This window comes from Danio rerio, chromosome 17 (assembly GCF_049306965.1).
Source record: "Danio rerio strain Tuebingen ecotype United States chromosome 17, GRCz12tu, whole genome shotgun sequence".
Taxonomy (NCBI): domain Eukaryota; kingdom Metazoa; phylum Chordata; class Actinopteri; order Cypriniformes; family Danionidae; genus Danio; species Danio rerio.
Genome location: NC_133192.1, coordinates 55,944,561 through 55,965,589, shown reverse-complemented (window position 1 = coordinate 55,965,589; position 21,029 = coordinate 55,944,561). Strand labels below are relative to the sequence as shown.

Below are 21,029 nucleotides of genomic sequence, written 5' to 3'. Positions count from 1 at the left end.
GAGCCAGTTCCTCATCAATATGCATCAGCGTTAAGGGTGTAACAGTGCATATCGTGGAGTTCACGATATGGTGTGTACCTCGGGAGCATGAGATGAGACAGAATATTATATTGCCATTGTTTTTCTATGTAAACATGTTTGACGGACATGCATTACTATTATACTTACATTACGTCTTCTGTAGTGTCTCTCATGGCAAAAGTACCAAATTTTTAAGACGCTAATTCAAGATAAAACAATTATAGCTTTAACACGCAATCTATATATATTACGCAATAGATGCCCTTCCAGCCATAACCCAGTATTGGGAAACACCCATACACACTCATTCACACATACACTTATTCGGCCAATTTAGTTTATTCAATTAACCTATACCGCATGTCTTTGGACAGTGGGGAAAACCAGAGCACCCAGAGGAAACCCACGCCAACACAGGGAGAACATGCAAACTCCACACAGAAATGTCAACTGACCCAACCGGGACTCGAACCAGTGACCTTCTTGCTCTGAGGCAACAGTGCTAACCACTGAGCCACCATACTGCCTGACAGCGGCAACATGACAGAACCATTTCTAACTCCAGTGATAAGCACATCTGGACTGACTATTCATAGTCTTAGTGTATAAACCGAACCGTGACCCCCTGTACTGTAATGGTTCAGGAGGAATACATAAACCATAACAACCCTAATCAGCATACACAAACACACAAATAAAGACACTTAAGAAATAATCCGGAACAGAATTATTTACACATGTGCAACATATCACATATTCATGAGGGATTGGTTCTGATGTTGTGTTTTACTATTTTGTCTATTTTGTTGTAAATCGTTGTTGTTTTGCATTGTAGTACTTTAATGTTTTGTTAATAATTGCTGTTGTTTCACATTGCTCTGAATCTTACAAAACATGTCCAGCAAACATTTCACTAAAGAAATATGAAATTTGGCATAAAATTTGTCTAAAATTAACATTATTTATTGACACCAATATATATATATATATATATATATATATATATATATATATATATATATATATATATATATATATATATATATATATATATAAATAAATATATATATATATATATATATATATATATATATATATATATATAAAAATATATATATATATATATATATATATATATATATATATATATATATATATATATATATATATATAWATATATATATATATATATATATATATATATATATATATATATATATATATAAATACATATATATATATATATATATATATATATATATATATATAAATACATATATATATATATATATATATATATATATATATATATATATATATAAATATATATATATATGTATATATATATATATATATATATATATATATATATATATATATATATATATAAATATATATATATAGATATATATATAAATATAAATATATAAATATATATATATATATATATATATATATAAATATATATATATAGATATATATATAAATATAAATATATAAATATATATATATATATATATATATATATATATATATATATATATATATATATATATATATATAWAWATATATATATATATATATATATATATATATATATATATAAATATATATATATATATATATATATATATAAATATATAAATATATATATATATATATATATATATATATATAAATATATAAATATATATATATATATATATATATATATATAAATATATATATATATATATATATATATATATATATATATATATATATATATATAWAWATATATATATATATATATATATATATATATATATATATATAAATATATAAATATATATATATATATATATATATATATAAATATATATATATATATATATATATATATATATATATATATATATATATATATATATATATATATATATATATATATATATATATATATATATATATATTCACACATACACAGTTAAAGTCAGAATTATTAGCCCCTTCGAATTGTTTTCTTCTGTTTTAAATATTTCCCAAATGATGTTTACCAGAGCAAGAAAATTTTTCACAGTAAAAAAAATTTTTACAGTATGTCTGATAATATTTTTTCTTCTGGAAAAAGTCTTATTTGTTTCTTATTTGTTAGTTTTTAATTTTTTTTAAACACCATTTTAGGGACAAAATTATTAGCACCTTTAATATTTTTTTTCTCGATAACCTACAGAACAAACCATCGTTATACAGTAACTTGCCTAATTACCCTAACCTGTCTAGTTAACCTAATTAACCTAGTTAAGTCTTTAAATGTCACTTTAAGCTGTATAGAAGTGTCTTGAAGAATATCTTGTAAATATTATTTACTGTCATCATGACAAAGATAAAACAAATCAGTTATTAGAAATGAGTAATTAAAACTATTATGATTAGAAATGTGCTGAAAAAATGCTGCTCTTTTAAACAGAAATTGGGAAAAAATAAACAGGGGGTCTAATAATCCAGGCGGGCTAATAATTCTGACTTCAACTGTATATAAATTTTAGATGCTAATGACAATAATTTAAAGTAAACATGCACTTATTTATTTTTTTAGATTTCAATATTTCAGATATGTTTTGTCTGATTCACCTTGTCAAAGGAACTGTTGATTTCACTGATGTTTAACCAGTTACTGAGAAGATGCAAATAAAATGCTTTGCAAGGCGTGTGTGCTTATGTTGCTGATCTTGTTTTTGCCACATTTGATCATGAATTAACATGATGACATAACCCTAACACCATCGTTCCTTTCACAGCGCTCTGAATGGTGTTTCGTCCGGCATGATGCTGCTTTTGCATCGCAAAGTGTCCGTGTTTTTATTCGTGCGCATACATAAAATCATCATTGTCTTTACACTGCAAAATTATTTTCCCAGTATTTTTTGTCTTGTTTTTTAGCATAAACATCAAAACATTCTTAAATCGAGACACATTTACTGAAGAAGCAAATATAAGCAAAAATAAATCACAATTATGTGAGTTGATGATTAAATGTGCAATATGTAGGATTGACCCCCCTTGTGGTTGGCTAGGTATTACAGTCCAAATTCAAAATATTGGAGAGGGTTTTTTTCACCCAACCATTCCTCTGGTGATCGACACACATGCAGGTTGCTATATTGACAGCACCAATAGGAGCAATTGTGCCTACCGAACAAGCTTTACAACGTATGCTACTCAGCTATTGTTTTACTTTAGTAAAATTTGCATTATTTTCTAAATAAAAATTCACTCATGTAGATTTTTATGACTCTGAATCTGCGTCTCATTTCTGAGGCTGCTACGGTCCTCAAAAGTTCACATCATCGATCGCTCCACATTAAAGCAGCCTTCAAGTCTTGGTTTTCCACCAAGGCAAACCAGAGTTCTGAAATATAATTGGGTAAACTGGCAGTGGGCTGGTTATAGAGACCAAAACAAGACAGACATTCTGACACAGAACGCACATTTTTAAAGGCGAATATCTGACTTTAGCATCTTTTTTCAATAAAAAAGTAGGTTCTCTTTGCATGTTTATTAAATATGTAGTAGCATATTATTGTAGTATGCTTTAGAAGAGTCCAAAACATACATACAGCATCTTTAAAACAAGAAAATCAATATTTATGTTTGTTTTAAACTGTGCTGATAGTCTAGTGGTTTGTGCGGGTGTCCTGAGTTTGAGTCCTGGCTCATGGACATTTTCAGATCCAGTTTCTCTCACTTTCTCTAACTTCACTTGCTGTCATCCTAATGTCCTGTTGAATAAAGGTAAACATTCCAAAAATAAATCTTTAAAAAAGCATTTTTCATTGAAAATAAAGTCTAATTTACACGAAATTTAAGTTTCTATTGTTGAACAAAAAAGAAGATGCTTTGATGAAGGTTCGAAAACTGACAGTTTTAGCTATCAAAGTCAATGGCCACCATTTTTTTTTTAAACAATCTCCAAAATATTATCTCTTTTGTTCAACAGAAGAGAGAAATGGTTTGGAAACGCTTCAGTAAATGACGACAGAATTTAAATAATGCTGTAAGTTTACAAGGTTTTATTTTGCTTCTTAAGTAAATACATTTGTACTTAAAGAATAGATATTTCTCAGAAAACAAGACAAAAAATAACAGTATTTTGCAGTGTACACGTTGACATTTGTCTGTCTGTCAGTCATTTCCATCACATGAGTATCCATGATCATCCTCATCCAGTCATTGTCCTTCATGGCACCTCATTCCACCTTCCCATCGCTCCATGAGCTTCAGTCCGCTTAGATGGAGATAGTCAGGGCCTGAGATGAATAATAGAAAGAGAGAAAAGACCTGTTCCCCTCTGTAGTGCCTCTCAGTGCTGTGAGGAGCATGAACATCTACAAAGAGCGCTCCACCACCATGAATGTGAGATGGGACGCAGCCACAGGGGCCACAGGCTACATGCTTCTCTACAAGGCCCTTAACGCCACTGAACCCTCTGTGGAGCAGGAGGTACGAGGACGACATACACTTTAACCACTGCCTCGCTCCGGTCTTCAACAACAGCTTGTGTATTAGAACTCAAACTAGGGCAGTGTAGAGTCTGAGAGAATCTGAAGTTGGTCCTCCATTTTTAATGTTTAGCAGTAGAAAGAGAGAATGTGCTTAGAGATTTTGTTTGATAGTGACTTCATTTGGAGAAGACAGTGACTTCATTTGGAGAAGATAGTGACTTCATTTGGAGAAGCTAGTGACTTCATTTGGAGAAGATAGTGACTTCGTTTGGAGAAGATAGTGACTTCATTTGGAGAAGATAGTGACTTCGTTTGGAGAAGATATTGACTTCATTTGGAGAAGCTAGTGACTTCATTTGGAGAAGATAGTGACTTCATTTGGAGAAGCTAGTGACTTCATTTGGAGAAGATAGTGACTTCATTTGGAGAAGCTAGTGACTTCATTTGGAGAATCTAGTGATTTCATTTGGAGAAGATAGTGACTTCATTTGGAGAAGATAGTGACTTCATTCGGAGAAGATAGTGACTTCGTTTGGAGAAGATAGTGACTTCATTTGGAGAAGCTAGTGACTTCATTTGGAGAAGATAGTGACTTCATTTGGAGAAGATAGTGACTTCATTTGGAGAAGATAGTGACTTCATTCGGAGAAGATAGTGACTTCGTTTGGAGAAGATAGTGACTTCATTTGGAGAAGCTAGTGACTTCATTTGGAGAAGATAGTGACTTCATTTGGAGAAGATAGTGACTTCATTTGGAGAAGATAGTGACTTCATTTGGAGAAGATAGTGCCTTCATTTGGAGAAGCTAGTGACTTCATTTGGAGAAGCTAGTTATTTCATTTGGAGAAGATAGTGACTTCATTTGGAGAAGATAGTGACTTCATTTGGAGAAGATAGTGACTTCATTTGGAGAAGATAGTGCCTTCATTTGGAGAAGATAGTGACTTCATTTGGAGAAGCTAGTGACTTCATTTGGAGAAGCTAGTGACTTCATTTGGAGAAGCTAGTGACTTCATTTGGAGAAGATAGTGACTTCATTTGGAGAAGATAGTGACTTCGTTTGGAGAAGATATTGACTTCGTTTGGAGAAGATATTGACTTCGTTTGGAGAAGATAGTGACTTCGTTTGGAGAAGATATTGACTTCGTTTGGAGAAGATATTGACTTCATTTGGAGAAGCTAGTGACTTCATTTGGAGAAGATAGTGACTTCATTTGGAGAAGCTAGTGACTTCATTTGGAGAATCTAGTGATTTCATTTGGAGAAGATAGTGACTTCATTTGGAGAAGATAGTGACTTCATTTGGAGAAGATAGTGACTTCGTTTGGAGAAGATAGTGACTTCATTTGGAGAAGCTAGTGACTTCATTTGGAGAAGATAGTGACTTCATTTGGAGAAGATAGTGACTTCATTTGGAGAAGATAGTGACTTCATTTGGAGAAGATAGTGACTTCGTTTGGAGAAGATATTGACTTCGTTTGGAGAAGATATTGACTTCATTTGGAGAAGCTAGTGACTTCATTTGGAGAAGATAGTGACTTCATTTGGAGAAGCTAGTGACTTCATTTGGAGAATCTAGTGATTTCATTTGGAGAAGATAGTGACTTCATTTGGAGAAGATAGTGACTTCATTTGGAGAAGATAGTGACTTCGTTTGGAGAAGATAGTGACTTCATTTGGAGAAGCTAGTGACTTCATTTGGAGAAGATAGTGACTTCGTTTGGAGAAGATATTGACTTCATTTGGAGAAGCTAGTGACTTCATTTGGAGAAGCTAGTGACTTCATTTGGAGAAGATAGTGACTTCATTTGGAGAAGATAGTGCCTTCATTTGGAGAAGCTAGTGACTTCATTTGGAGAAGATAGTGCCTTCATTTGGAGAAGATAGTGACTTCATTTGGAGAAGATAGTGACTTCATTTGGAGAAGATAGTGACTTCATTCGGAGAAGATAGTGACTTCGTTTGGAGAAGATAGTGACTTCATTTGGAGAAGCTAGTGACTTCATTTGGAGAAGATAGTGACTTCATTTGGAGAAGATAGTGACTTCATTTGGAGAAGATAGTGACTTCATTTGGAGAAGATAGTGCCTTCATTTGGAGAAGCTAGTGACTTCATTTGGAGAAGCTAGTTATTTCATTTGGAGAAGATAGTGACTTCATTTGGAGAAGATAGTGACTTCATTTGGAGAAGATAGTGACTTCATTTGGAGAAGATAGTGCCTTCATTTGGAGAAGATAGTGACTTCATTTGGAGAAGCTAGTGACTTCATTTGGAGAAGCTAGTGACTTCATTTGGAGAAGCTAGTGACTTCATTTGGAGAAGATAGTGACTTCATTTGGAGAAGATAGTGACTTCGTTTGGAGAAGATATTGACTTCGTTTGGAGAAGATATTGACTTCGTTTGGAGAAGATAGTGACTTCATTTGGAGAAGATAGTGACTTCATTTGGAGAAGATAGTGACTTCATTTGGAGAAGATAGTGACTTCGTTTGGAGAAGATATTGACTTCGTTTGGAGAAGATATTGACTTCATTTGGAGAAGCTAGTGACTTCATTTGGAGAAGATAGTGACTTCATTTGGAGAAGCTAGTGACTTCATTTGGAGAATCTAGTGATTTCATTTGGAGAAGATAGTGACTTCATTTGGAGAAGATAGTGACTTCATTTGGAGAAGATAGTGACTTCGTTTGGAGAAGATAGTGACTTCATTTGGAGAAGCTAGTGACTTCATTTGGAGAAGATAGTGACTTCGTTTGGAGAAGATATTGACTTCATTTGGAGAAGCTAGTGACTTCATTTGGAGAAGCTAGTGACTTCATTTGGAGAAGATAGTGACTTCATTTGGAGAAGATAGTGCCTTCATTTGGAGAAGCTAGTGACTTCATTTGGAGAAGATAGTGCCTTCATTTGGAGAAGATAGTGACTTCATTTGGAGAAGCTAGTGACTTCATTTGGAGAAGATAGTGACTTCATTTGGAGAAGCTAGTGACTTCATTTGGAGAAGATAGTGACTTCATTTGGAGAAGATAGTGACTTCATTTGGAGAAGATAGTGACTTCATTTGGAGAAGATATTGACTTCATTTGGAGAAGATAGTGACTTCATTTGGAGAAGATAGTGACTTCATTTGGAGAAGCTAGTGACTTCATTTGGAGAAGATAGTGACTTCATTTGGAGAAGATAGTGACTTCATTTGGAGAAGATAGTGACTTCATTTGGAGAAGATATTGACTTCATTTGGAGAAGATAGTGACTTCATTTGGAGAAGATAGTGACTTCATTTGGAGAAGCTAGTGACTTCATTTGGAGAAGCTAGTGACTTCATTTGGAGAAGATAGTGCCTTCATTTGGAGAAGATAGTGACTTCATTTGGAGAAGATAGTGACTTCATTTGGAGAAGATAGTGACTTCATTTGGAGAAGCTAGTGACTTCATTTGGAGAAGATAGTGACTTCATTTGGAGAAGATAGTGACTTCATTTGGAGAAGATAGTGACTTCATTTGGAGAAGATAGTGACTTCATTTGGAGAAGATAGTGCCTTCATTTGGAGAAGATAGTGACTTCATTTGGAGAAGATAGTGACTTCATTATGGATTTTGTCTTGATTTCCAGTACTAATATCTGCAGAAGCCAGTTTCCACCTCATTTTATTATTATTATTTATTTATTTTTTAAAGATAGTTATGCTTGGTTCTTTCCAAATTTGAACTTAAAGTCTTTGTGAATTTAAAAATTGCAATGTATACAGGCACATTGTTATTCTTTAGGTGAAAAAATAATCCGTCCAGGTTAATCCACTTAAAAAAAAAGCTGTTTTGGTAATCTTTAATCAAAGTCTGAGCATTTGTTTCCAAGTTTGTAAAGGCGGTTCCTCACTGTTGTCGTATATTTGACGACTTCAGTTACAATATTCTTAACACTTCTCTCTTACCGCTACTTTGCTATGAGGTAATGATTCGCTAAAGGAAAGCCCTGCCCCCTTATCAATTTTCAGTTTCAGTTGGAATACATCAACATACTGAAAATAAGTCTCAGCAACTTCCAGTTCATGATGACTTTAAGTATTCGTAATTAATTTACATACAAAGGCAAATCAATTGTGCAAATAGATTTTAATTTCTGCTAGGCCACATGAATGACTTGGAATTTCATGTTTGCCATGAACTTGAATAAAGTAGTAGTAGTAGTAGTAGAAAACTATTAATTCACCACCTTTGCCACCATTTACATCACAAATACAGTAAATTATTAAACAACAAACGCCACAAAAGCAGTACAACAAATTACAAAGTCAACTTTTCGAGCAGAAAATTAGCATGAGCTGATAAGCGTGATAGTGGTGATATTTCTTGCAATTGTGAGTTTTTAGTTTTTACACACTTAATTTTTTTAAGAATTGTGAGATGAAGGGTTCTATTTTAACAATCTAAGCGCAAAGTCTGAAGCGCATAGTGCAAAAGCATTAGGGTCGTGTCCGAATCCACTTCTGCTCGTTTAAGGCCGGAAAAATACAGTTTGCACCGCAACGCATGGTTGTGCTTATTCTCTTAATGAGTTATGGGTGAGTTTTGAGCATAACGTGCATTAAACCAATCAGAGACACTGTACGCAAAAAACTGAACGCTTCACTAGTGAGACAACAGTTAAACAGTGCCTCTGCAGCATGAGGATAAAGAATGAGCCTCCTCCATTCAGCCTCTTTACTTTCTCTTTACTTTACTTTACTTTTACTCTTCACTCCTTTACTTTCATGGATGAGGAAATGGTGAAAACTCACTCCACTGAAGACATCCATTAGCCTACATACTTAATTTGGTTCGTGAAGCGCAAAGATTTGTTTCAAAACTATTTCTAAATTCAGATAAATTTTCCAGCATAGAATAAATGAACAATAATAAAGAAGTGTTGTCAAAGCACTAAGTTATATCCAAACACACGTCCTTGTTCTTATGCCCCATATCGTGATGCAAACGTCCTCGAAACCCCACAGGTGGACAAATCCAAGCTTGTTTTTATAAATTCTATTTAAACATAAATATGCATATAATAAATAATACTGCTAATTATAATATCAATATACAAATGCAGATTGTCATGAATAAACTGAAAAGGCAGCACATCAATGAGTTCACAAAGTGGCGCAAATAGATTTGCTATTTAAACAATGTGGTGCAAAACATGAAAATTACAGTTGCGCTGGTCTAAAAATAGCAAAAAATTGCACTATACACGTCTTGCTGTTTATTGAGGGAGGTATATGATAGGGCCTGGAAACACAATTCCTATTTTATAGCTTGAAATGTGAGAAAAATGCTCATAATTGGACAATAAAATCGTAATAAAATGTAACAATAAAAAAGGTTGCTCAAACATGAATGTCTATATATTTTTAGAGCAAGATACAGTTAGAAGTAAATGACGTAAGTGACATAATGATTTTTTTTTATTACTTTTTGCTTAAAGCAAGACAAAAAATATCTCCTTAAGAGATCTAAAAATTTATTTTTTTCTGTGATAAACATAAACTTTAATAAGTTCTGAAGTTATTTTGTTTCTCAACTAAACGTATCTTAATTTACGCATTTATTTGTACTGGAAAACAAGCAAAAGTTTCGAAGTCAGAGCAACATTTTTGCATTGCAGAATATTCAATAAAATAAATAGTGTAAATGACAAAATATTGGCCTTTAAAGCAAGAGACAAAATGTTCTCATTGAAACCCAGCGGTCTTGTGGAGCTCAAATCTGTAAGCGACTATGACATACTGTAGCAGAAAGAGGAAATGGAAAGCGTTTTTGGAGATGCAGTAGAGACCGCAGGTGGTGGGTTTACATCGAATGGCTTCAGAAACGTCCTTTATATTGCAGCTTTTGGAAAATAACAGCTCATTAGCGCTTTGGGGCTTGTTAGCTCAGTTTTTCTTTCACATAAGTGGGAAGATCCAGAGCTCTCGCCGTCAGTCCTGGTGAGAATCCGATGTCCACAGGGCCCGTCTGAGAGCGCAGATGTTTAAAATGGCTCCTCCATTATTTCCATTAGGAAGAAAGCATATGTGAGAAAATATCTTAGTCTAGACTGAAATCAGAAGTTGTATAAAGGATTCAGAAATATTTATGCTAAAGCTGCCCTGCTGAAAAGACCAGCACATTTTGTGTTTTGAGGCTCAACATTTCGAGCTTCTTTGCTATAAATGTACCTTATAATGTAAAACCGAAATGATTTAGATCCGTGGTTCTCAAACTGTGATACGTGTAACACTAGTGGTACGGATGCTTCCTTCTAGTGGTACGCAGTGAAATCGCTGAATAATTAAAGTAAAAAAACAAACGCACTTTTAACCATTTGACGCATACGATAACACCAATGTGATCAGTAAATTAATTTAATAGGCTGAACCTTTTATTTTAATAAAAAAAAAATGTTATGTATTCTATCATTTGAAGCTAATCTCCCCATATTCGTAACTGTTGTTGGTGGCGTATCCTGTAATTTTTTATCGCAATGTTAAAAGGTATAGTTTAATCACTTGCTTTTCTAACACAAATAGCCAACTCTAACGCGCAGGAAGCAGATCTAATTTAAATATGTAAATCCAGTTTATATATCTATAATTCAAGGTAATTTTTAGATTTCGAAGATATACAAATATGTCAAACATGGAGAGGAAAAATGAAAAAATCAAACATGGAGAGTCTCAAAAATCCTTTTGTATGAGGAACTACTTTCTTTCGCGTTGGATTCAAATCATAAGCTGACAGTTAAACAGCTGAGCAAGCATCTTTTAAACTTTACATCTGTAGTGTCTGGTTGGCTGTATGTGGGCGGAGTAATACACAAAGGGTAAAGAGGCTGAACGGGTGCTGATATTACTTAAATATATCACGGCGATCAGCCAATCAGATTCGAGAACCAGACAGAACTGTTGTATAAATAAATAAGTAAATAAAAAAAATAATAATAATAAATATATATATATATATATATATATATATATATATATATATATATATATATATATATATATATATATATATATATATCATATATTTCTAAATGTATCAAAAAAGATTTTAAATATGAGTATGATGGCGTATTACTTATTTATTATTTATAAAACTATTTATGAGGTCCAAGGAATATTTCCAGGTTTAGATGAATAGGCTACTATATGATAATACTTTACATTTAAATACAGCAGTTTTCTTTTACTTTTTAAGAACAGTGTCATTTTTAATTACTTTATAAAAAGCACATTTTATTTTAAACGTTGACGTTTTATTTATTTTTTTACCTGTAAGCAGAGTGCAGTTTTAAAGTTCAAACTATTTATAGTTTAAAGTGTCTCACATTAATAAATATTCATAATAATAGTAATTAATCTGCCACATTTTTTTAACTGTGCAGAGCTGTCGCTGCTTAAGTAGGCCTACTACGCTACTGTATTTCAATACTAGTCATTATGGTGGTACTTGGAGAGAAAAAAATTTCTGAGGTGGTACTTGGTGAAAAAGATCCACTGACTTAGAGTATTATTTTTATAGTATTACTAGTTTTTTTATATTTAAAATTTTAAAGTGTATTTTTTGTTTGTTTCAAAGTTTGCAATGTCTGCAATTATATAAAATATATTCAATTATATTAATTAGATCTCTAAAGTCTCTGAAATGTGACCAATTACAAATGAAAACATATAAACATATAAGCTTACATATAAGCTTTATTTGGGTTCATAAACGATACGAAACATATACAGTGAGTACAAATGCCTCTCATCTTTATTCTTCACCAGCACATGTAAGGTTATTGTAACATTCAATTCAGTTCAATTCAGCTTTATTTGTATAGCGCTAGTACAATGTACATTGTGTCAAAGCAGCTTCACATAAATGGTCATAGTAACTGGATCATTGTGGTTCAGTTTTTAGTGTTTAAGTTCAGTTCAGTTTAGCTCAGTTCAGTGTGGTTTGAAATCATGTTTCAAACATCTTGTTAGAAAAGTAATTCCGTCATTCTGAGTTCATAATAGTCCCAAAGGTGATGATAATAATATGAATGATGATAATTATATGTATTTATTATTACAGTGTAATGTCTCGGCTGTGTGTTTAAAAATGGCGGTTCTTTTGTTTTTATTCTCCAGGCTTGTGCAAGCGCTAAAGACATTTCTCTGCAAACCAATAGCGTTCAGCTGCGCATCTAGCTCCGCCTTTTGGTGCCCTTTTGTTGTGCTAGGTACCCTTTGGAAAGGGTAGCCAAAATAAGTGGTGCGGTTCGCTTTTTGCTATATTTTGACAGTGGAAATGGATTTAAAAAGCATACAACCAGTACCAGTCAATGGAAACGGGCCATTAGATATTGATAATTGTTTAAGGTTTTGTTAAAGTAAACATTAAATGCATTGGGCTATTACAATGATTGTTAAAGAATGAAGGAGCTGTAGAGAAATTCCTATCTAAAACATTGTAACATTGTCTTTCAAAATTCCTGTGAGTCCATCCTTGGGATGCTTTTGCTTATAGAAGCTGTTTGTGTGTAAACTGATCATTCGACGGAGAATTAAAGCTATTAAAAGACAAACTTTAGCCCCTTTCACGCATACAGAACTTTCCGGAAAATTGCCGGCAATACTGTTCACACATACAACAAAGGTTGTATGTGTGAACAGGTCCTTTTTGAAAATACCCGTAAATTCGTTTTGGCTATTTTCAGACAGTCAGACGCATTTACGTCTGCGCGGTTTGTGAGAATAAAAGTCTTTGAATATTTTTCCAGACACATTTAGCTGTTAGAAGTTAGTCAGATCACGTTTATATGTTCTTCTTAATGCCACCTGTGTAAATAATCATCGATGAGATGCTTATGATAAGCCGTTGTTTGTTTACCTTTAAGCTTTGCGTGTGTCTGTGAAACAGCATGTGAGCGCCAGCACACGCACATATTATGAACATCTCGACATGCGAAAGTGATCCTGCGAAAGTTGTTCACAATATTGATCATCCACAGAGTTTGTAATTTAGTCAAATGTTTACAAATACAAGCGCAGCCGTTTAAAGCTCATTTGTGGTGAATGATGTCAGAATTTACCGGTATTTTGGAAAGGATGTGTGAATGCTCTTTTCCGGAAAAATTCCGTAACGTCCTCGCCTGTGTGAACAGCGCTTTTTTGAATATACCGGTAAAGTCGTTCCGGAAATTTTCCAGATATTTACGGTATCACTGTGTGAGAGGGGATTTTGTCTGACTTTATTCAGTTTTAGCGAACAGGAAGAAATTAATTTGCCATTACAAGCCTCAACGCATCGACATCTGTTTTATAAAATCGTGCTGGTCCAAATCAGATCTGGTCTTTCCAGCAGGGCAGCAAAGTGATTTGTTCCATCAAATATGCTTTTTCACGAGTGCAGCCTTCCTTTCATGTGTGGTGTGGTTGACCTTCACAGATGCGAGTGAAAGGAATGGTCACTGACGTCCAGCTGAAGAAACTTCTCCCCAACACGGCCTACAGTGTTTCGCTCTTCGCCCTGCACGGCGATTACGCCAGTGAACCTCTGATTGATCAAGGGGTGACCCGTAGGTGGCAGTAGGGTTTTCTTCCCCTCAGCAGGGTGTTCTGCTCGCCTGTCAGACTCTCATTGTTTCTGTTTTTTGTTTTGTTTTTTCTTCTGTATTTCCGCTCTCTCCTTAGTGCCTCTTCCTCCATCCGGTGAGTTGAGGATTACCGATGTGACCCACAGCACCATGCAGCTGGACTGGGACGCTGCGCCCGGCGCCGTCCGAAAGTACATCATCACTTACAAGCCAGAGGAGGGAGAGGCGAAGGAGGTTAGACCACAAACACAACACAAACTCACAGATCATGTGTCCTATTGACTGTATCTCAAAGGAAATGTGCTCTTTTAAGTGTTTAAGTGAAGTTTATTTATAAACTAATTTCGAGAGGAGTACGCGCTTATGATTGATAGCACCTGGTCCACATTGGCTAATCCTGATTCACTAATCAGATGACTCCTTAACCACTATAAATAACCAGAGTATCTTACCTCAACCATCTTCGTCTTGAAGAATCCCACTTCCACCCCTATTCCTCCCATTTCCTTGTCAGGGCAGCATGGAGGCCTGGTGGTTAGCACCACAGTCGCACAGCAAGAATGCCATCGGCTCGGACTCTACCTGGCCAGGTCGGCGTTTCTGTGCGGAGTTCGCATGTTCTCCTCGTGTTTGCATGGGTTTTCACGGGGCTCTCCGGTTTCCTCCCACAGACCAAAAACATGTAACATAAGTATATTGACAAATCTAAATTGACAGCATAGACACTTCCTAGCATTTTATTCTACTTCCAACATTATCAAGCAGGATATACCTGAACTCGGACTTCCCTCTCCCCCTGCAACGGGGGGAGCCCCGGGCTCGAGGATCTCACATGTTCAGGGCTCTCTCCCGGGACAGCATGCCAAACAAGCTTTATGATCAATCATCAGCTAAGGGCGAACTCTTGAAGTGCTGTCTTCTTTTCTTTGTGCTTCTTAATGTCTTAGAAAATATACTTTTGTGACGTCATTTCAAACAAATGAACCAGCACAGGCTCAACTTGTGTCCGAGCCTGACCTGGTCCTCCACATTAACCGTAATTATGAGCCCAAGTCTGATTTAAACTTGAGTACTTTTTTTTATACGTGGTCCATTATACCAGTCGCTTTCTGCTATAATTCAGAGTTGTTTGAACTATAGAAATTAGTTTAGATCAGAGGTGTCCAATCTCGGTCCTGGAGGGCCGGTGTTCTACATAGTTTAGTCCCAACCTCAATTAAACACACCTGAATTAGCTAATCAAGTTATTACTAGGTATACTAGAAACTTCAAGACAAGTGTGTTTATGCAGGACACCGGCCCTCCAGGACAGAGTTTGGACACACCTGGTTTAGATTCATCATACAGGAAAGTGGGTGTGTCTAGCTCTGTTTATGTGGGAGTGTCGGAGGAGGGAAAAGGAGAAGGATTTGAATAAAAATATAAGTTTCGATTTGGGCACGCCTGATTTTCACAGAGGCAAAACAAACACACTTGCAGAGGAGAAAGACAGTGACTGTGTTTAATGATGGTGGAATGTTTGATACCGCACATCGTATAAGAGAAAAAAACCTCAGATGCACTCGGTGGGTCAGAAAGCTGTGTGTGTGTAGGCTATTCTGTCACAAAATGCGGCGAAAATTCAACATGACGATCGGTAATAGTTTGCTTGCAGTGTTCATGTTGACACTCTGAGAGCAGCATTTACAACAGATCTTTCAGTCCATAATATTGTAGTGATGTTAACGTAAACTAAGTATCTTAGAAATCATTTTGACCAAGGTCTGTCTTTAAACACTGTAAAAGTACTGCTGACCATACCAACTATAACTTTGCCATCTGAATGAACAAAGAAATCGCTGATCGCTGATCGGACACACTTACCAAATCTGTAGACAGGACAATCAACACAGTGGAGCTGTGTCCACACCTGAGTCCAGCAGCGCTCTCATAGCTGGAAAATGAAAACAAAACCTTCACTGCAGCACATTATAAAAGCAACACTGACGACCCGTATCTCCAAACAATTCTTATTCTTTTCCCACTTCTTTTGGCAACACAACGTGGCGTCTCTCTGCCGTCTGAACACTGTTTCAGGTACAGTCTTCGAAGCTTGCATGCATATTAATAAAGTTGCATAATAGAGCGCGCTGATTGGTTTGAACCAAGTCTTACTCATGAATGAATGCAGCACACTCAAACACCTAATAAGGTACTCCCAGGTACAGACGTCCAGTCTACACGCTGGAGTACACGCTAAGATCTAATGGCGTGATGCAGCTTCAAAAATTTGTTTCAATCTGGAAGTACAAATTTGCTCGAAATAACGCAAAAACAACCAATTTTCCCATTTTTGTGAGATATATGTGTCCTAATAGTGTTTTTAGCAGTGTGGGACACATATACGACTGTCAACGGCTCAAAAAATGTGTTTTGGTGTTTCACGACCCTTTAAGGCTGATTTACACTTTCGCCTGGCGCCACATAGCACACCTCTGACTGTGCGCGCACCTCACGAAACTGACGAGCCTTTTATATTTGACGAATTCGTCATTGTAATATTCTTTAAAACGACAGGGGGCGTTCAAAAGGAACCGACCGTAAAGTCAGTGGCTGTGGTGCAGTAGGTAGTGCTGACGCCTAACAGCAAGAAGGTCGCTGGGTCGCTGGTTCGAACTTCAGTTTCTGTGTGGAGTTTGCATATTCTCTCTGCCTTCGCGTGGGTTTCCTCCGGGTGCTTCAGTTTCCCCCACAGTCCAAAGACATGCGGTACAGGTGAATTGGGTAGGCTAAATTGTCCGTAGTGTATGAGTGTGTGTGAATGTGTGTGTGTAGATGTTTCCCAGAGATGGGTTGCGGCTGGAAGGGCATCCGCTGCGTAAAAAACTTGCTGGATAAGTTGGCGGTTCATTCCGCTGTGGCGACCCCGGATTAATAAAGGGACTAAGCCGACAAGAAAATAAATGAATGAATGAGGTTGATAAAATTCTTTTATAGTCAATTCAGGGTTTAGATTTTGACCATTACACTCTGGTGTCCTTTCAAAAAAAAGTTCCATGCAGTTCCACTCTAATATCACAACTTCCAGGACTAAAAAAAACCCCTCACACGCACAATATCGTCCATGTGTTGAGTAGCACTACGCTTGAGATTAATTGTGTGAACAGCTTATCATCTGTTGAACAACAGTCTTGTTTTCAAATACCCAAAGTCTTCCTGGGTCACAGCAGAAGCCTTCCTGAGGAAAGATTCCTGTCTGTTTACACAATGCGTCCAGGCAGACAACCAAGATGTTGATGGATTTGGGACCTTTTAACATATCAGCAATTACGTTACACAAGTCAGTGGAGACGGCAGCTGCCGAGAGAGTACAGCTGCTCTCCAGAGCCTCGGTTACAGCAATCATCCATCCAAAGATTGCGATAACAGACCGACCAAAAAAAAAAAAGATGGAGTTTTGAGTGGCACGCAGCAATCCAGAGCTTTGGGATACGTGTTTTATGGGTGTGAATTTTTTTTTCTATGATTTTTTTGAAAAAGCTCTCAGTGGCAGTTTTGGCCCGAGTGCTGCTCCACATCCTGATGCATTAATCACGACTCGGTTCTGCTCATAACTCTTTGATGTGGGATGAAAAGATGAAACAAACACGCAGATGAATGTGGACCCAGGTGGATGGACGTCTGAGAAGGCTGACAGATGGCGGCAGCTCCTGTTACCTACAGATGAAGATGAGATGCCTCTAGATCAAAGATAAGCTCTGATTCTGCAGGACCTCAAAGTGTTATTCGAGACTCCATTGTTTCTCCGATTATCAACTTCTGTCTAGCATTTATTAACTTGTTGGCTAACCAAACACTGAATGTTGCCAGAAGAGATCTATAATTCCTTGAGAGAACAGTTCATTGAGTTTTTAAAGGTTCTGATATCCTTCGAAGAAAGTTTTTTTGTACTTCATTTGACTTCAAAAGGGAGTTTGATAGGGTTTTCAAACCTTACGACAGCCCTGTTCTGCAGTAGGTGGGGTTGTGAATGTGTCATGCTGCTCATGTGCTCCGCTACACAAAATAATTGGTGGCTGAGAGAGAAGAACAGTTTCAGAAACATCCGACAAACAGCCTTGTGTACAAGACGCAGCATGCCACATCTTTACATTGTTTTCTATTTGCTACTTGAATGGTACTTCCGGCGACCTCTGTCTACTCGAGTGACAGCAACTCTTGGAGGTCAGGTTGGAGTATCGAGCGTCACGACGAAGTTGAGAATCCGTGAAAACTATGCAAATGAAGAGCGACTTTCTTGAGCGGCAGCCAATAGGAGTACATGATCCTCTCTCAGCTCGCTCAGAGAGTTTTCTCCTTGCTGTACACCTACACAGACCTGTGTTTGCAGCAGATCACCAGCCAGAGCGACAGACAGCTACAAAGTCGCTACTAGTGTGAATGAAGCATAAAGCATATGCCAGAATAATTGTCGGTTTGTTCCGCTGTGGCGACCCCTGATAAATAAGGGACTATGCTAAAGGAAAACTAATGGAATAGAACTTTCGAAGACAGGCTCAACACTTTGGCACTTCTTGTCCAAACCTCCTCGGAGTTTTTAAAATCTGTCCGCTAGCGATCATACAGGTGCGGATAGCTCTGCTTCTCAACCCTCCCATTTCTTCATGTTCCTTACATCATGTTGTTGTGTTGGATTTTGTTCTTCTGTCTGACCTCTGTGGATTTGAGATACGAATCAGTCGTATGGCAAAGAAGGCGGAGCTCCAAAACAAACCCACTGAAGGCATAATCGCCACAGACCAATGGCAGCTCAAAGGTGTTTAGGAGCCTAAACGAATTCCCTGATATGTTTGCTTTTGGTGAGAAAACGAACTCACAGTGAACTTTGTTTTGGCGCGATTGTGTTTGTAATGATGTCATTTTAGTTCGATTCAGTTTGAACTTTACCAGGGCCTTAATGCTGATGCACAGTGGTGTGGGTGACAAGAGTGATATCCTACTATTAATTTATTATAAGCGACATAGGCTACAAACAGACAAAATAATCAAAGTGAAACCAAAATGTACCAGCACAATGAAGGAATCAATCAATCGCAGTGAAATATTGGCTTCTGCTATAAGTGTCAGTGAAAGACTGCAGCAAACACACGCAGTGAAATTGTGCACAGTTTCTGCGTTTTTTAAGTATTTGGAGCGTTGTAAATACTCGCGCTCGCCTCCCTCGCCATAGTATCTACAGCGACATAGCGCATATGAGATAAAAGACGTCAGTACACAATAACCGGTTATGATTATTACTGAACCGATACAGAATTGTCTGCGTCTGCATCACAGTGCACTGAATAAACAATTAATTTTAACACCGCTATTTTTTTATGACCACTTTTTAGTCATATCACAATTTAAAGTGAATCTTATGTATAAAATCATGGTGTACACAACTTTCTCTGGACTTGCTATATAGGACTAGAAATAACATGTGTGAGTGAGCGGAGTGCATGTATGTAGTTGTAGTCCAAAAATAGTCCGTAAGTGATTGTGAGTGTATTCCAGCGATCCATGGAGTTTTGATCTCTGGTGATCGTGACAATTGTAGATTATAGATACATGACTATACATAAAAAATAGAATAGTGCAATTAGAAAACATCAGATTGTATGAGCATAACGATCTGTTTTTAATGCCTTAAAATCAATGGAAGTGAATGAGACTGGAAGTCTCGAGCCAAAAAGAGTCCAATGGCTGCACCCGCTCATACGTTAAGAATAAGGGTGATATTAGCCCCTTTCACACATACAGACCTTTCCGGAAAATTGCCAGGTTGTATGTGTGAACAGGTCCTTTTTGAAAATACCGGTAAATTCGTTCTGGCTATTTTCCGGAAAGAGAAGTTGTAACATTACCGGCAATTTACCGGAATGCTGCGCTGTGTGAATGCAGATGGAAGATTGCCGTAATAAGCGCGTGCACGTCTAGAATGTGCTGACGTGAAACGTCTGCTTTAGCCAATCACAACAGTCAGACGCATTTACGTCCGCGCGGCTTGTGAGAATAAAAGCCTTTGAATATTTTTCCAGACACATTTAGCTGCTAGAAGTTAGTCAGATCATGTTTATATGTTCTTCTTAATGCCAACTGTGAAAATAATCATCGATGAGATGCTTATGATAAGCCGTTGTTTGTTTACCTTCAAGCTTTGCGTGTGCTTGTGAAACAGCCTGTGAGCGCCTGCACACGCACATATTATGAACATCTCGACATGCGAAAGTGATCCTGCGAAAGTTGTTCACAATATTGATCATCCACAGAGTTTGTAATTTAGTCAAATGTTTACAAATACAAGCGCAGCCGTTTAAAGCTCATTTGTGGTAAATGATGTCAGAATTTACCGGTATTTTGGAATGGATGTGTGAACGCTCTTTTCCGGAAAATTTCTGTTATGTCCTCGCCTGTGTGAACAGCGCTTTTTTGAATATACCGGTAAAGTCGTTCCGGAAATTTTCCGGATATTTACCGGTATCACTGTGTGAAAGGGGCTATTATGTTATCCAAATTGTTTATCTGATACATTTTTCATCATGTAATTTGGAATCAGTAACAGATTCTCTTTTATAATCTTGTTATCTGCTGAGGTTTACCAGCCAATCCTTGACCTCCTGTTTCTGTGTATTGAATTCAGCTTGAAGTTGACGGAGATGTAACATCTAGAGGCCTGGATAATCTCATCTCCCAGACTGAATATGATGTGGCTGTGACTCCGGTTTATGATTCGGGCACTGGAAACCCCATGCTTAACCAGGCCATTACAGGTAATCTTCCTCAAGCCTCTTGCATTGACAATACCTCATATTAGTATTATATACTGTAAAAATAGCTCTTTAATAATCAAGGTTTCGTTGCATTGCACACTTGCTATGCGCCTTTATTTGTACATACAGTGCTCAACATATATGAG

General features: G+C 36.4%; 1 protein-coding gene across 15 annotated transcripts in view; it reads left to right on the top strand.

The window, feature by feature from the left end:
* The window catches only part of col12a1a (collagen, type XII, alpha 1a), a 195,770-nt gene that overhangs the window by 72,453 nt on the left and 102,288 nt on the right, over positions 1-21,029 (top strand). For 8 of the 15 annotated variants that reach the window (XM_073927625.1, XM_073927624.1, XM_073927627.1 and 5 more), the window contains 2 exons: positions 14,193-14,329; positions 20,754-20,883. In XM_073927625.1, the coding sequence (XP_073783726.1) occupies positions 14,193-14,329; positions 20,754-20,883 (267 nt within the window). Of the gene's footprint in view, positions 1-4,357; positions 4,504-13,947; positions 14,078-14,192; positions 14,330-20,753; positions 20,884-21,029 lie in introns of all 15 variants that reach the window. The other 7 variants (XM_073927622.1, XM_068214690.1, XM_073927623.1 and 4 more) reach the window with 1 other exon arrangement.